The sequence below is a fragment of the Myxine glutinosa genome, chromosome 1, assembly GCF_964187855.1.
Source record: "Myxine glutinosa chromosome 1, kmMyxGlut1.1, whole genome shotgun sequence".
Lineage (NCBI taxonomy): Eukaryota > Metazoa > Chordata > Myxini > Myxiniformes > Myxinidae > Myxine > Myxine glutinosa.
This window is the reverse complement of record NC_136261.1, coordinates 254,914,988-254,933,207: the sequence shown is the minus strand read 5'-3', so window position 1 is coordinate 254,933,207 and position 18,220 is coordinate 254,914,988. Positions and strand designations below refer to the sequence as shown.

The 18,220-nt window shown below is 44.0% G+C and overlaps 1 protein-coding gene across 1 annotated transcript in view; it reads left to right on the top strand.

Moving 5' to 3' along the window:
* The window catches only part of BRF1 (BRF1 general transcription factor IIIB subunit), a 97,362-nt gene that overhangs the window by 67,515 nt on the left and 11,627 nt on the right, over window positions 1–18,220 (top strand). Inside the window, exons 13-14 of the mRNA XM_068130303.2 lie at window positions 7,883–7,964; window positions 11,608–11,663. Coding sequence (XP_067986404.2) covers window positions 7,883–7,964; window positions 11,608–11,663 — 138 coding nt within the window. The remainder of the gene's footprint in view (window positions 1–7,882; window positions 7,965–11,607; window positions 11,664–18,220) is intronic.

Here is an 18,220-nt window from a genome sequence, read left to right as displayed (position 1 = left end):
CACAATCTCCCAGGTTAATTTAAACCTCAAATGAAATTATAATTCCAGATTTGTCAATGGCTGAGGTATATTAACAAACGAATAAAACAGATTTGGCAAAATTCCAACTTTTGTTTAAAAGATCGCATATTCACCCAGAGTTGTGAGAAGCTGAAGAAGAAGAAACCTTGCATGGGCTTCCCAGACCAAATACATAATTCTGTTTCTGGCTCTGCGATTTTCAGGTTTATAACTCCCGCCAGGGAGTAATGCATTCGATCGTGTCCGTCCGTGTGTGTGTGTGTGTGTGTGTGTGTGTGTGTGTGTGTGTGTGTGTGTGTGTGTGTGTGTGTGTGTGTGTGTGTGTGTGTGTGTGTGTGTGTGTGTGTGTTCGTGTGTTTGTGAACAGGATCTCTGGAAAAGATCTGAACGGATTTGGATGAAAGTTGGTGCGATGATTGCGCTTGGGATAAGGAAGAATTGATTCGTTTTTGGTGAAGCTCAGGATATTATTCCGGATCCAGGAATTTTTTTGGGGAATTTTTTTGGGAAAGATTTTTTCTGTTTTACTGCATTAAAGCTTTTATTCTTATTCTTAAATGATGTTTTTCTCCTCTAATTCCGAGATATATCAAAATAAATTCTCTGACAGTTAGGGCTTACTTTCTTTTTCATTTATTGTTTTGGGGAGAGGGGATGTTCAACAAAACGTATTATTCCAACTTAACCCACGGCGGGAGTATGCGCTCTACTGAGTGGCGTTCTAGTTGAAAATGCTATCATGCGAGCATTTTGTTGCAATATATACCGTACAAACATAGAAGACCAGGGTGTCTCAAAATACATGGAACCCATGTCACTGCTAATAATTCTGCCAATATTAATGTTCTTGTTCTTTTTTTTCAGATTTGAAGAGAGGAGACCATAACAACTAATAATTATCAATCAAAATGCCTTGGACAAAGGAGGAAAAAATATTTTGCGTCACTACTTATTTGGAGACGAAATCATTCAAAACGGTGCAAGCAAAATTTCGCAGGAAGTTCAACTTCAACAACTATCCCCAGAAAAACCAAATTTATCGTTGGGCACACAAATTTCAAGCCACTGGATCAGTAAACAACCTCAACAAGAAGGCAGAAACACCCAGTTCTGGCAGGAAGCTGACTGCAAGATCTCCTGACAATGTGAATGCGGTGAGACATTCTGTCGGAAGGAGCCCGAAAAAGTCCATCCGAAGACGTAGCCAAGAGCTGGGTCTTTCACGTGCGTCAGTGCAAAGAATCTTGATCAAGGATCTTCAGCTGTACCCATACAATATCCAGATAAAGCATAAACTCACACCAGCTGACATGGCAAAACGTGTTGTGATGTGCCGGTGGTTCGAGAACAAGATCGAAGAGGATCCTGACTTTCTTTATGATGTTTGGTTCAGCAACGAAGCACACTTCTTGCTCTGTGTGCATGTCAATAGCAAGAACAATGTGTTCTGGGGCACACAAGCCCCAGACGAGGTGCTTCAGAGGCCCTTGCACTCTGTGAAATGCACGGCCTGGGCGGCCATCTCAAAACATGGCATAATCAGACCGTTTTGGTTTGAAGACGCAGACGAGGAGGCAGTCACTGTCACAAAGGAGCGTTACATTGTGGTGCTCAACAAGTTCTGGAGGGGACTTGGGAGACGTCGTGGCGTGAATCGAGATGTGCAATGGTTCCAACAAGATGGGGCAACTCCACATACAGCCAACATCACGATGGAGTGGCTGGACCACCGATTCCCTGATCGGCTGATCAGCAGGCGCTGCGAACCCGAGTGGTCTCCGCATTCACCCGATCTGAACCCCCCAGATTTTTATCTCTGGGGGTTCTTGAAGGACCACGTGTATGAGAATCGTCCTCAATCCATTTCTGAACTGAAAGTGGCCATCACCCGGAAGATTCGTGCCATCAGGAAGGAAGAGTGTGTCAGGGTGATTGACAACTTCGCTCGTCGGCTTCAAGTGTGTCTAAGGTGCAAAGGCGGTTATTTGGAACATGTGCTCTAATAAATGTATCCTTTGAGCTCGAGACCTCAAATCTTTAGTTTTTTAATTGTTATCATATCAGCTTCCAGGAAATGTAATCTTTTTTGGAGTTTCTTGTCTGAGTAATAAATTATTATCATGTTAATGGGTTCCATCTATTTTGAGACACCCGTTATATCAAAATAAATTCTCTGACAGTTCGGGCCTACTTTCTCTTTCATTTATTGTTTTGGGGAGAGGGGATGTTAAACAAAACGTATTATTCCAACTAAACGCACGGCGGGAGTATGCGCTCTACTGAGTGGCGTTCTAGTTTTGTTCTATGTTGTAGCTCTTCCATAAGCCTGGACATTGTATGGATTTTTATTGTTTTATCTACCTTACCTCTCCTTTTTATCCTCACTCTCCTTCACTTTTCCTCTTCTCTCTCCTGCCTTCTCTTTCCTCTTTTCTTTCTTCTTCCTCTTTACTTTTTTCTTCCTCTTTTCAGCTTTTATATTAATTACTTTTTTTTTATCTTTATTTTTTATAATATTATTTTGTATTTTAATGCCTCCTCTGACGAAGTCGCCTGAAAGTCGTGTTAACCCCTGAAACGTCCGTTTCTTCTTGAATCCCACGATGGATAGCAAACCTCAATCAAGGTTTTTGTTGACTTCATCCACGAGTACACCCACTCCGAACGGGGGTGGCAGTAAGGGTCATGTTATTATCTTCTCTGTGTATATACATTACAGTAGATCTAGTCTCAGGCCTCAAGAACGTCGGGGGTGTGTTCAGCAAAGGTGGGCGGTCCGCTTCGAAAGTCCGCTTATCCGCTTATCCGCTGCAGCGGACTAACGTTTTCGAAGCGGATAAGCGAATCGGAACAACCCCCGGAAACCGAAGCGGATAAGCATAAGCGGACTACTGAAAAATTAAAGCGCATCGCGATTCGCCAAATCAGCTGTTAGCCTGAGCCGTTACTCTAGAATTGTGAATATTTATTTAAGTGAATAATAAGTGAAAACTGAATATTTTATTGGACGCTAGAGCGGCAATAACGTCAAGATGGAGAGATTTCTGACTCTCCAGCCCAGCGGCAGTGCCAGGGACAGGCACACGAGCGACGCAAACCAGCAGTCCCAGCACAGCGACATCCACAACCCGGCGGTCAACATGATGGGGGACGTGGAGGACAGTCAGGAGTTCTGCGCCCTGACCCCTCAGCTCGCGCGCAGCGAGAGCAGGATGTCGCTGGACTCAATCGAGTCGGCTGAGATCAACGTGACAATGGACACAGACAATTCCAGCCTCAGCCAGAAGTGGAGGCACATCGCCCCCTTCTTCAAGGTCGTGGACAGCAAGGCCACGTGCACCAAGTGCTCAAAGACACTCAAAGCCCAGCCCGGATCAAGTTCAAACTTGAAGGTGCACTACCAGAGGTACCACGATGCCCAGCACAACGACCTCAAGGCGGCCCTCGACGGCGGCAGCAGACGCGGCCGCCACAAGTCCTTCCAGGACATGGCCGGCGCCAGGAGGCAGGAGGCAGTAGACTCTCTTGTCAAAGAAAGGACGGGCAAATTGATTTTTCTTTAATGTAACTTGCATATATTAAAATTATATTTAAATTAACTGTAGAGTAGAGTAGAGTCGAGTGGAAAACTTTATTTCAATAAATTTTGAATAAATTTTATTTAAATAAAAATGTATATTTTTGATCTTAAAAGCTTTGTTTGTCTTTGTAGTGGTTAGAAATGGCTATTTAGGCTTAAAAAGCATTAAATTCCCTTTAGAAACGTCAAAAATCGCTTTAAAAACGTCGAAGCGCTTTTAAAAAATCGAATCGAAGCGGATAACCGGTAAGCGGACTAAGATTTTCGGCCGCTGAAGTGGATAAGCGAATCGGACTACATGGGCTGGTGGAGCGGATAAGCGGTAAGCGGACTTAAAATTTTCCGAATCGCGCCCACCTTTAGTGTTCAGTCACCAAGTTTGTTGTAGAGAGCTCGCCAAGTGGCTTAAGTATTCAAACAAGCCCTCCATTCGAAACAGTTGATAAGGAACGGCTGGCTAGGCAAGCTCTAGCTAGTTGTTGGTAACTGAACACACCCAGCTCCTTGCAGGAGCGGCAGGAAGGGTCATGTTATCTTTTCTGGAGAATATAGATTACAGTAGATCTAGGTTTGGGCCTCAATAATGTATGGGGTGTGTTTGGTTACCAAGTTTCTTGTACAGCACTCGCCAGGTGGCTTAAGCATTCAAGCAAGCACTTCATTCAAAACCGTTGATAAGGAATGCGAGATAGCCGCTTGGTAATTTAACACACCCGAGTTTCCTCGCTTACAGTTTGGTGTTAACGAGCAGTTGCGATTGTTTCAGAAGGTAATTATATGTATTTGTTACACGTATTTGTGGTTTATAATATTTTTGGGGTGCCCCACAAAATGCCATAATAAGCTATTTATACACGTTAACACGGTACTTGTCCAAGGAGGAAAAAGCCCTTGGGGAGACGGGATGTTAATATTAATTTTGTTTTGTAATAATGCTAATATTATGCTATTGTTGCGGATCCCGGGTTCGTCGATGTACTAAGGGGGGTTTAAGCCCTGCTCCCCCTCAAACTCCGGGTCCACGAGGCCGCCAACCACAACTACACTAGTGGTGGACGGATTGCTAATCAATTCCAGCCGCCGAGCCCGCAGCTACGCGTGGAAGGGTTAACGGTCACCACCCGAATACCTTCAGACACATGCAGCTGTGAGAACGGGGACTGAACCCCGCACGAGTCACGCTGATCCTGGACGCCCGAGCGGTTGTGCGTCGCGTAACTCGTACCGTTAACACTATCGAACCCGATCGAGCGGTTTTAATTCGGGGCGATGCTAGGTCAATATGGAAAGGACGATGATGGCCAGGTTGGAAACCAAAACACAGTATTTATTCATAGTATTTACAGAACATGGACAAAGCGAAGAATCTTAACGGCCTTACCTAGGTTCCCAGACAAGAGCCGTCATTCGTTCGGGGAAGGGAGAGGAAGAGGGGAATGCGCGAGAAGCGCGGCCGCTTCGTGCAGCTCGCCCGCATGGGCTCGGTCGTGCAGCTCGTGCGAATGGGCTCGTTGGACGGAAGCCCCAATAATTGCTCCAACCTAGGACACCACAGCCGGAGATGATCGCGGCAGGGACGAAGATCAAGGACGTGCACGTAGCAGGAACCAGAGGAGCGCTTAGTCTGCAGGAGCCAAGCGAGCGAGGGAGAGTATAGCAGGAGCCCAGCAAGAGAGTATCTCAGGAGCCCAGCAAGAGAGTCAGAGAGAGACCGGGGAGTCTGTGCCGGGTTTTATAACCCTCCGAAACCCCACTCGAATGTTCCATGGGCCTCCCTTGGCCGCCTGGGGTCACGTGTCGTGACAGCCCCTCATTGGTCACCCTCGGCCACTCCCTTTAGCTCCCATTGGCTGATTGCTGCTCCTCCTTGGCCACTCCCTTTAGCTCCTCCTTCGGGCCTGCAAGGCCTGGGAGGCACTTCAGGCTTCGATGAGGCCGACTATTACCCTGCCTGCCTCAACGCATATCAACGCATCCTAACACTGGGAAGGGGACTATGCTTTACATTTAATAAGAAATAACTAACTATACGAGGCTACATGTTGTGGTGTAACTAACTATGGGGGGGGGGGGGGGGGGGGGGGGGAGTTGCCTTTATTCACAAAACCGCAACACTATTATTAAAAGTGTTGTTATTATTTTTGTTATTAGAAGCGGCCATGAAAAAATGCCATGATTAGCTATAGCTATCTTAGCCCTGTTATACACCTTCACAATTCACATGCATTCTGCCCAAAATGGACAAACCCCTGTGGGATGTGAGGGGAGGCTAATGAAGTTGCTGCAACTCCATCATGTGACCCTAAATCCTCCTGTCAAGTTTGGTTGAGATTGGATAAGTAATGACCAAATGTATCACGGTCAGACAGACAGACAGACAGACACACGCATTTTAGTATGACTATTCACCCAAATTGATAATTTGCCCGAGTAGTGAAAAGACCATTTTAAATAAAATGTGAGTTTTTCATTGCTGTGGGCTTTCATTTCCCAGAAGGCTTGGCAGATATGGCCACATTAATTTGTTTAAAAAACAAAACTACAGTGATGGCCAAAAATATTGGCACCCTTGCACTTTTTTCAAATAATGCACCATTTCTTCCAGAAAATTGTTGAAATTAAAAAATCTTTGCCATCCACACATGTATTTATTTGGTTTTGAGTGGAACAAAACAAAAAAAGCTGAAAAAACTACTAAATCTCAGCTTATTCCATACAGAAATCCTAAAATGGCTCGGACAATATTATTGGCACCTTTTAGAAGTTGTGAAAAATAATTAGATTTCAAGCAGGTGATTCTCCTTTACTTTAGAATTGAACTCACCTGTGGTGAGTTGCAGGTTCTTGTGAAATAAAAATGACTCATTAAACCAGTTTGAATGGAGAAAATGAGTCATTCTGCTGTTTTGTGTCACTGTGTGTACCACAATGAGCATGGACAAAAGAAAGAAAACCAGAGAATTGTCTGAGGAGGTCAGACACAAAATTGTAGCCAAGCATGGACAATCTCAAGGCTACAAGTCCATCTCCAGAGACCTTGATGTTCCTGTGTCCAACGTACGCAATGTTATCAGGAAGTTTAAGGCCCATGGCACTGTTGCAATACTCCCTGGTCGTAGCTGCAAGAGAAAACTTGATCGAAGTTGCAGCGAATGATTGTTCGAATGGTGGAGAAAGCACCTCGATCAACTGCGAAACAGATTCAAGCTGAACGTCAGACACAAGCTACGACAGTTTCAACTCGCATCATCCGTCGCCAACTCGATTAAAGGTGGTTCTATGGTAGGAGACTCATGAGGACCCCACTGCTGAAAGAGAGATGTAAGAAAGCCTGACTGGAGTTTGCTAAAACACACCTGAACAAGCCAAAATCCTTCTGGGAGAATGTCCTGTGGACAGATGAGACCAAATTCGAGCTTTTTGGTAAAGCACATCATCTCTATGTTCACAGAAAACAAAAAGAAGCCTACAAAGAAAAGAACACCTACCCTACAGTCAAACATGGAGGAGGTTCAATGGTGTTTTGGGGTTGCTGTGCTGCCTCTGGCACTGGGTACCTTGAATGTGTGCATGTCATCATGAAATCAGATTACCAAGGCATTTTAGAGCACAATGTTAAACCTAGTGTCAGAAAGCTGGGTCTCAGTCAAAGTTCATGGGACTTGTAGCAGGACAATGACCCCGAACACACTTCAACAAGCACCCAGGAATGGTTCAAGACAAAACGCTGGACTGTTCTGAAGTTGCCAGCAATGAGTCCAGAACTAAATCCCATTGAACACCTGTGGGGAGATCTGAAAACAGCAGTTGGGAGAAGGCACCCTTCAAATCTGGGAGAGCTGGAGCAGTTTGCACAAGAAGAGTGGGCCAAACTGCCAGTAGAGACGGGAGGAAGCTCATTCATGGCTACAGGAAGCACTTGACTGCAGTTATTTTGTCCAAAGACTGTGCTACCAAATATTAAGTCTTGGGTGTGAATAATTTTGTCAATGACATTTCTTTTTATTTTCTGATTTGAAAGGATATATTAAGTTCTGAATCAAAAACAACGGTTATGTAATATGAACAGTGAAATAAAGAATTATGAAGACCAAATACTTCTGTCAATTTCAACTTATTTTTAGAGAAAATTGTGAGTTCTTTGAAAAAAGTGCAAGGGTGCCAATATTTTTTGCCACGACTGTGTATATTACTTCTTTGTCATAACAGTGATTGATATATAAATAAATAGCTGGTTTGTTTTGTAGCATTCATTTTTTCTAACCTCTTTTGAATCCTCAGTACCTTTTGAGCAATTTTGAAGTTGAAATCAAGACTCGACTTTGGGTCAAGGAAAACGAGGATTATTTGAAAGAACAACTTGGTAATCTACTTCTTGCTACTTGACTGCCTCGTTTAGATTAAAAATCTAGAATTGAGAGTTTTGTATGTTAATGGCTTTCTGCATTTTTCTTAATTGATATGGAGACACCCCCTTAGGTTTTTCTTGTCGACAGGTCTCAAGCCAAATTACAGAGGGCAACAGGTAGACAGACTGGGAGAGTTGCAGGAGGGTAACAGGTAAATAAAAACCATGCAGAAGTATCATAGTTTGAGAAGGAGAGTGCTAGGGAGGATAGAATAGAAGATTGAGTGGCTAAAGGAGAAACCATAAGGTTGTGTTTTGCCAGCACTCTTATAATTGGAGGAAAGAGCAAAATTGGATACAGTGAGTCAGTACCACAGACGGGATAAGAGTGGATGAAAGAATGATTGTGAGCATCCAAATTCAATTTGGGGAGCTCAATCAAGTTTGGATTCCTGGAAGAATGTGTCTGATATTGATGGTGGATGATGAATGGAAAATAACATGGGTAGCGTAAAGCCAGATGTGAGACAGAAAAACAGAGTCTGCCAATCTGCACGCTGTGGATGAGAAGTAGACCTTGGAACTCGGCCTTCTGCCGAGATATTCCAGTTGCTTGGGGATCATTAGACTCGACCATCCAGTGGAGCTAAATGGCAAACAATTACACCAGCCCAAATGAGTGAGGATATACTCCGTGATCTTTGGAGGAAGGCCTTGTCGTAATGGCCTCGGAGCAGCGCAGATCTGTAGAGAATACTAAGGTGATGGTCAGTGATAGATGCCACTTTAAAGATATGGTCCACCCAACAGGTTATGGCTGTTCGTGAGGTTCCAGTGACTGCACATCTTCCAGCAGTTGTCCACATAGGCCAATTTATTCATCACGTAATTGTTATGGAGGGACAAATTGAGAGTATGGGACTTCCTTGCATTGACATACCTATTCCATGTACTTTGTCATCACCATATTTTCTCACTATCTCTCGCAGTGACGCCGTGGCTGCCTGCCTTTCGGATGAGTGATGTGCTTGTTTGTCCCTTGGCAGAGGAGTCAGCAAAATGGCGTGGAGGATTTTACAGGGGATCAAAGAAGTAGTTTATGTAGACTGAGAATAAAATCGTCCTAAAACTGTACTGTGGCATGCCAGTCTCGAGACGTGGAGCAAAAGGCAATAGCATCCAGAGCTCTTTTTTGTTTGTAGGTGCAGAATTTATTTTTTACATTGATCAAAGGAGGGCATGCTGAATACCATTTGCTGACAGCTTGAAAACAGGGCTGACAGGATGGCCTAGACTCTAGAGGTATGCACACTTGCCTCTAAGCTGTTTAGCCTGGGTTTGAATCCCGAACCAGCTATAAACTGTCATTCGGTGTTTCATAGGCAGGTGATTCATCAATGTGTGCTGTCCCTTGGATAGACATTAAACCGGCACTCGTTGGTAAATATTAAAGATCCCATGATGTCTTTCGCAAAGAGTAGGCGAGCTATCGCCAGCACCATGGCCAATTTCCAATTTCAACTAATATAGTCCCGAGTGTGTGCACAGCGAAGGAAGCGAGTGCTGTGGCCCACAGTACATCGGAGAGCCAGTCTCCAGATCCTCCCTCTTCGTTGAGCGTGATCCTCCCTCTTCCCCCCTCCGTCCCCTGCTTCTAGCAAGGCCGACCACACAGACCATCCTTCCCATGTATCCCCAGCCCAGTCCGGTTTATATCCAGCCAGTGACCTTACACAGCGCATACTGACAACGACTAGCATTGCTGATACACACCACACACTAGGAGCAGAGCTGACGAGCTCACTCGGTGACCGACTGTGCTTCGGCACAGTACCCATGTCACTGAGTAGAAGACTCGCTTCCACTGTCCTGGCACTGGATTCATGGAAAAGGAGGGACAACACAGATGTCGCCGGCAAAAATGGCCAATTTCCAAATTAATGCCCTAACCAGCAGAGGGCGGTACAGATGGTACAGATGCATTTGAACCATTTTGAATTTGAATTTGACAGACTTTAAACAACTGTCACCAGACATTTGAGGAAGGTGAGAGGGTTGAGAAATTTGTCATCAAGTGAGGTTAATGGTGAGCTCCGGCCCACCTACAGATGGACATAAGCTGGTTGTGAGCCATGCAGAAGGACCGTAAGATTCCCATCAACTTGGGTTTACATTACAGGTGGAGAACGCAATCTGTTTCCTGGTCATAGGCTGTCCAGTGTCCATGCACACATCGGCGTACCAGAGTCGGGATGTAGAACAGGATAGTTGGAGGCAAGAAGGGATGAACTGCTTTCGAAGAAGAAAACAGGTTGTTGGGGAAGGAGTTTCAAGAAGTGTACGCCTGTGGCTGATGAGATAAATGGGCAGGTTGTAAATTTTGATCGTGTTTAATACTTGCTTAGTCATAGTGAAATGAATGATTTACAATGATTAGTCAATCCTATGTTGAATTGTTGGCTTATATATGCATTTTGTTCAGTTCTGTATTAAAGTGAGTTTTGTTTCAAACAAACTGATATGAAAAATATACTTTCATTGATGCTGATTTTGTACTATCCTAGATTGCAAATAGTTAATGGAACACGTGTCCATGTTGACTGGCTGAAACCACGAATAGGAGAGCTATCCTTATTGTTACGGTCACACAAGGCCCAAACCTTTGTGGGTGGAGGGTCCTGTTATTGGTCGCAGCTTCTATGGTCATGCCATCTTCCGGAGCGTCATCAGTGAAAAAATCCTTCCGCCGCTTTCCAGAGTTCTATAGCCCATCTCGCTGCCATGGCCTATGAACCACTGGCCAAACAGTTTGTGATGTAATTTTTAAAGTGTACAGTGCTTTCTGTGCCTTTTGTGCCCACATGTCCTCACCTGGCCTTGCCTATTCAGAAGGCTTTACACAACACCATCTTACTCTGTCTGCTTTATAACAGATGCTCGCTGCCTCCTCAGTGCACGTTTTACAAGACGACTTATCTCTGGACAAATAACTATTACAGTGGGAAGTCTAACCTTGGTGATCACATGTACGAAGCTATTCTTATTACAATGTATCTATGGATCATCCCCACCCCTTTCCATGTGATAATATATTTTATGAAAAATGGTGGGTTTCTTTACACATTTTCTCCAATTCATCACCCATCCCTTTGGTCGCAACCTTAACTCCCACCCCTTTTCCCTTCCTCCTCCTCCTCTTCCCCTCCTCCCCCTCTACTCCTCCTTTCCCTACTCCTCATCCTTCCCTGCCTCCTCCTCCTTATCCTTCTCCTCTTCCTCCTCCTCCTCCTTCTCCTCTTCCTCCTCCTCCTCCTACTCCTCCTCTTCCCCCTCCCACTCACCCTTCTCCTTCTCCTCCTCTACCCCCTCCTATTCCCCCTCTACTCCTCATTCCCCTACTCTTCATCCTTCCCTGCCTCCTCCTCCTTCACCTCCTCCCCCTCGTCCTCCACAACCATTTGTTCATATTTCCATGCTTAATATTTAAGACCGCCAACAAAACAAACAGCACACCTGAATTGCTCACGTCTCTACTACTGAAAAATAATTGTGTGTGTGTGTGTGTGTGTGTGTGTGTGTGTGTGTGTGTGTGTGAGAGAGGTTTACCTTATGTTGTATGTTTTCATAACCAATGTTTACTGTACAATTCTCTTCTTAGAAAAAGCCGAGAGAGAGGCAAAGGAGAAGGAGATGGGAATTTACAAAGAAAAAAAGGTAAAATGGCTTCCTCTCAAGGGAATGGCAACCTCGATACACCAATAATATATATATCTATATTATAATAGCCGTAGATGATTCTGTCTGTCTGTCTGTCTGTTGGGCGTCTGTCCGGGGTGTGGCTTACTCGGTTTGCAGAGTAGCTCCACCCATTCTGGGAGAGGCTTCATATAATTATAAACAAATATCCACCATTTTATTAACTCGCATAGCTTTGAGGCCTGTTTTGTAGGCCCGTGGTGTCTTGCTCTCTCTCACAGTTTTATTTCAAATCAAATTCGATATATCATTTCATTTTTCACAGTCGCTAACATAGTTTTAGACTCGGTTGAAAAAAAACGGGAAGAAAATCCGATGAAAGTTGCCGTTTATAGAACGAAATTAATTCTCAAAGGCCTGTAACTTCAAGGCCATTGAGTCTCTCTCACGCCTTCATCTCCAATCTAACTCACCATCTCATTTCATTTTTATTCATGGTTTTAGACTCGGTGTCAGCAACGCGGGAAAACGCAGAGATATATTTTTTAAAATACACCATATCACCGCCCAACAGCCAACAATTATCATACACCGCCCAACATGACACAGACGGCAACATTTCGACATTATCGCTTTTTCTTTAAACCGAGTGAACCGAGCCGAACCGAATAAACCGAGTGAATTCACCGTTTACTTTTGATGACAGTCGTCACAAAACGACATATATTTCTTCGTTTTTATTTCATTCAACATTATTAGCCGGAAGTAAAATATGGTTCAGGAAATATATCGCCGCCCAACAGCCAACAAGTATCATACACCGCCCATCATGACACAGACGGCAACATTTCGACATTATCGCTTTTTCTTTAAACCGAGTGAACCGAGCCGAACCGAATAAACCGAGTGAATTAACCGTTTACTTTTGATGACAGTCGTCACAAAACGACATATATTTCTTCGTTTTTATTTCATTCAACATTATTAGCCGGAAGTAAAATATGGTTCAGGAAATTACCGAGAGATATTTCTTCGTTTTTTTATTTATTAGTTATTTGCGCATACACTTTAAATAGGTTTATTTGAAATGTTTAATTTTCACAATGTAATTTATTTGTCATTTGATGATACACTTCCTCTTGATACACTTGATACACTTTCGAGACACTTCCTCTTGACTCGTGACAATTCATGCGTTGCGTGGAAACTTCCATTTCCAAAATGAATGACACAGTCGATGAAGAACGCAGACTTGAACAGGATGCAGCAAGAAAACGAATGAGAAGGGTGAACGAGTCCGTCGTCGAACGTCAATGCAGACTTGAACAGGATGCAGCAAGAAAACGAATGAGACAGGAGAACGAGACAGTTGAGGAACGTGAACACAGACTCGCACAGGATGCTGCTGCAACAACGATGAGGAGGGAGAACGAGACAGTCGGATAACGTGAACACAGACTCGCACAGGATGCTGCTGCAACAACGATGAGGAGGGAGAACGAGACCCTCGACGAACGTGAACACAGACTCGCACAGGATGCTGCTGCAACAACGATGAGGAGGGAGAACGAGACCCTCGACGAACGTGAACACAGACTCGCACAGGATGCTGCTGCAACAACGATGAGGATGGAGAACGAGACCCTCGACGAACGTGAACACAGACTCGCACAGGATGCTGCTGCAACAACGATGAGGTGCGAGAACGAGACCGTCGATGAACGCCAACACAGACTCGCACGGCATGCTGAGCAACAAAGACGTTGGAGTGCTCAGCAAACATATACAACCGCAGCCATAATGAATCCGGCCGAAGTATCCGATAATATTGTTCAAGAGCATAATTGCGGTCCAATGACGTCACCATGTGTGTACTGTTCTGCACACCATTTCACAAATGAATCAACAGGACAAGGGGATGGATTTACACTGTGTTGTTCCAAGGGAAAAGTTAAATTGCCTCCACTATTTGCCGTACCTGCTCGACTGCAACAACTTTATCAGGGTGACGATGGAAAATGTCGCAACTTCCGAGACAATATCCGGAATTACAATTCGGCATTAGCTTTTGCATCAATGGGTGCTCAGATCTCATCTCCTCCAGGAAATGGACCGTACTGTTTCAAAATCCACGGTCAAATTTACCATCGCTGTTGTCCATTACATCCATCACATGTACATGAACAAGCACAATTTGAACAATTATTTCTTTTGGATACAGCTCAAGCTACAAAGGAACGTATGAATCGACCTGAGAATCACAGATGTTTGCAAGAATTGATGGCAGAACTGCACAACATACTATCTGACGTTAATCCTTATGTCACATGTTACAAGACTATGTTCGAGCGTGAACAGGAAGAAATCAGGAAAGCTGTCCTTGAAGATCGCCTCCCTTCTACCTTGGAAATGCATTTTCGTCGACTGTGTGCAGACGACCAAAGACGTTACAACATACCAACTGCTGATGAAATTGCTGCTGTCTTCATTAGTGGACAAGATGGTGAACCACCTGCAAACAGGGATTTCCAGGTTCATTTGCATGACCAGGGCTTACACAATCTCTCTCCACTTTCCTCTCACATTGATCCCATGACATATCCCATTCTCTTTCCACATGGCAAGCCTGGATGGATGATAAACATGCCTCACCAGCGACAGACTGCGGTTCGAAACAAGGTAACTCATCGTGAATTCTATGCCTACCGACTGGCTATTCGAAATGAATTCAGCACTATCCATTCTTCGGGGAAATTGTTCCAGCAGTATGTTGTCGACGGATATTGCAAGGCAGAAGCAAATCAACTGCAATACTTCAAACAAAATCAGGAAACCCTTAGAGCCATGGAATACAGAGGACTACTGGACCACGTCCAGAACGTTGCTGCTGATAACCAACGTCCTGTCGGTCGTATCGTCATTTTGCCGTCGAGTTTTGCAGGGAGTGCAAGAGCTATGCAGCAGAACTACCAAGATGCTATGGCCATTGTTCGCAAATTCGGAAAACCAGATCTTTTCATCACGTTCACGTGTAATCCAAAATGGACAGAGATACAAGAAAACATTGGACAACACCAACGAGCTGAAGGCAGACCAGATTTAGTGGCACGCGTGTTTCATCAGAAATTAAAAGAGTTAATCGACGATATAACGAAGAAGCACGTGTTGGGCAAAGTACGTGCATTTCTCTACGTCGTCGAGTATCAGAAGCGTGGCCTACCGCATGCCCACATATTACTCATGCTGTGCCAAGAAGATAAAATTTGTACCGCTGAAGACATTGACAGAATTGTTTCCGCACAAATTCCTCATTCAAATGAGTCACCAGAGATCCATTCCTTGGTGAAGTCTCACATGATACATGGTCCGTGTGGCACTTTAAATCGCCATTCGATTTGTGTGAAAGATGGAGTGTGCAGTAAAGGCTTTCCAAAAGCGTATGCTGCAGAGACACTTGCGAGCATAGATGGCTATGCCCTTTACAAGCGTCCCCCAAATGGACCCACCATAACCATTCATGGAACCGATGTTGATTGCCAATATGTGGTCCCATTCAATGCTTATTTACTGAAGAAGTACAGAGCACACATCAACATTGAGGTTTGCGCAAGCATAAAGAGTATAAAGTACTTATTTAAATATGTGTACAAGGGACATGACTGTGCCAGCATCGAAATTCGAGAGCGCGGGAGAGTGGAGGTGGACGAAATAAAGACCTATTTGGACTGCAGATATGTCAGTGCCCCAGAGGCAGCATGGAGATTGATGGAATTTGAAATGCACAAACAGTCCTATTTGGGGGACTTATATAAGTCCTATTTTGTGCACAGCGACCATCACCAGACTTGCGGTACACTTACCTGAATTGCAGACTGTTGTGTTCAGGGATGGTAACGAGGAAGAAGCCATTGTACGACATAGGGGTACAACACTTACAGCTTGGTTTCAGTTAAACCAGAGAGACCCTGAGGCACGAAGTTATCTGTACCATGACATTCCAAAATATTACGTATTTGAAGATGGACGAAAGACATGGAAACTTCGACGCCGGGGCGGCAACAAGGTTATCGGACGCATGGTTTCGGCAAGCCCTATGGACATTGAGCGCTTTCATCTTCGTGTACTCCTGCTGCACTGCCCTGGTAAAACATCAATTGAAGATCTCAGAACCGTAGATGGAGCAGTTTGTGAAACATACAAGGATGCAGCCAGGAAATTACATTTAACAGAAGATGATACAGAATGGGACAGGTCCTTAGCTGATGGAGTTATCTTTGCCATGCCACAACAATTGAGATCTCTTTTTGCAACCCTATGCATATTCTGCACACCAACAGACACGTCGGCACTGTGGGAAAAATATAAAAACGACCTTTGCGAAGATTTTGTGCACAGCGACCATATCTTGGAACAGAGTATTTTCATGGCATTGCGAGAAATACAGTCCTTCCTCCTGAGACATGGACAGACCTTGGAAGCATTTCAGTTACCAGTACCTCCAGACACTGTTGAAGATCTTTCGAGCGATGATTATCAGTATGTACCGGGAGATGAACATGAAAAAGGTGAAAACAACAGACAACTACTAAATGATGACCAAATCAAAATTGTAGATGAGGTCCTACAGGCCGTTCATTGTAGGGACTAGTACACAGGCAACCGGTTGTTTTTCGTTGATGGACCGAGCGGAAGTGGCAAGACCTTTCTCTATAATACGCTTCTGCACATCTTGCGAGGCCAGTGTCGTTTGGTTCTTCCAATGGCGTACTCGGGCATTGCAGCAACATTGCTAGCAGGGGGCCGTACATCGCACCATCGATTTAAATTGCCAGTGCCCATTTTGGAAAACTCCACATGCAACATATCACCTACGAGTAAAGATGCAGATGCTCTAAGGAAGGCCAACCTATTCATTTGGGATGAAGCACCTATGGCTCCAGCATATGCTTTAGCGGCTGTTGATCGATGTCTCCGGGATGTAACCAGCAACAACATTCCTTTTGGTGGAAAGGTCTTACTTCTTGGTGGGGACTTCAGGCAGGTTTTGCCCATTGTACCTCGCGCTGCACCTGCAGCAATCATCGCCACATGCATCAAGCGTAGCAAGTTGTGGCCAAAGTTCAAACAGCTGAACTTAACATCAAACATGAGAGCTAATGATGACGAATAATTCTCAAAATGGTTACTGTCGGTTGGAAATGGGACTGTGGAAACAATTCCTGACTCAGATTTAATACGACTGCCTGATCGTATCTGTGTAGAAGACAACATTTCTTTAGCAGAGGCTGTTTTCGGTAATTTGAACAAAATCCATTCAAACTATGATGCGCTGGCACAACGAGCCGTGTTGTGTCCAAAGAATGAATCCACATTTGTGATCAACGATGAGATATTGGATGCATTTCCTGGGGAAGAAAAGACGTACTTCAGCGCTGATTCCATTGTCTGTGATGACCCTGAAGAGGCACTAAATTATCCTATGGAATTCCTAAATCAATTAACTCCTTCTGGAATGCCATTGCACAAACTTCGTCTCAAAGATGGTGCTGTCATCATGTTACTCCGTAACTTTGATCCGAAACAGGGACTGTGCAATGGTGCAAGATTGGTTCTTAAAAGATTGTTGCCAAACATAATAGATGGAGAAATAATTTCTGGCAGTCACAAAGGAACACGCACATTTATACCCAGGATTAGTATTGCACCTTCCGATACAACACTACCATTCGTACTCAAACGCCATCAATTTCCAGTTCGTGTGGCATTCTCTTTCTCAATAAACAAGAGTCAAGGTCAAACATTACACAAAGTTGGGATTTACTTACCAGAACCCGTCTTCAGCCATGGCCAATTATATGTTGCATTGTCGCGTGCTAAACGATTTGAGGATGTCAAGGTAAAGGTAGTCAGTAATGGCCAACAGGGAAAAATTGATGGCCACAGTGGAATCTTCACCCGTAATGTTGTTTACCCGGAGGTCCTGCAGTGACACCATTCAGGCAACAAAAGGAGGGCACGAAGGAAAATAGTTAATTACTCCGACACATTTAGTTGCGGTGATTGAAAAATCACCGGACCATTGTTGCTGTTTTGATGCTTTTTACTGCTGTTTTGATGCTTTTTCACTGCTGTTCTGATGCATTTTCACTGCTGTTCTGATGCTTTTTCACTGCTGTTTTGATGCTTTTTCACTGCTGTTTTGATGCTTTTTCACTGCTGTTTTGACGCTTTCCACTGTTGTTGTGATAGTGTTTTGATGCTTTTTCACTGCTGTTTTGATGCTGTTTCACAGCTGTTCTGACGCTTTTTTGCCGTTTTTTTAAATATAAAAATCTCATTAAAAAAAAAAAAATTCCAAACAAATCTCACAATGATGACATATAATTCACCGAAAACGTTGAAGCAACCGCATAATATTACGGTGATGTTTAACTCTGAGTGAGAATAGTTCTAAATTTTAAAAACTTTCTTCTGATATTTGTGATTTATTTCAAACAAACTGTATTTCCCATCTACACGGACATGTATTCCTATTAACGTTATGTAAAGTACATAAATTGTGTGGATTACATCAT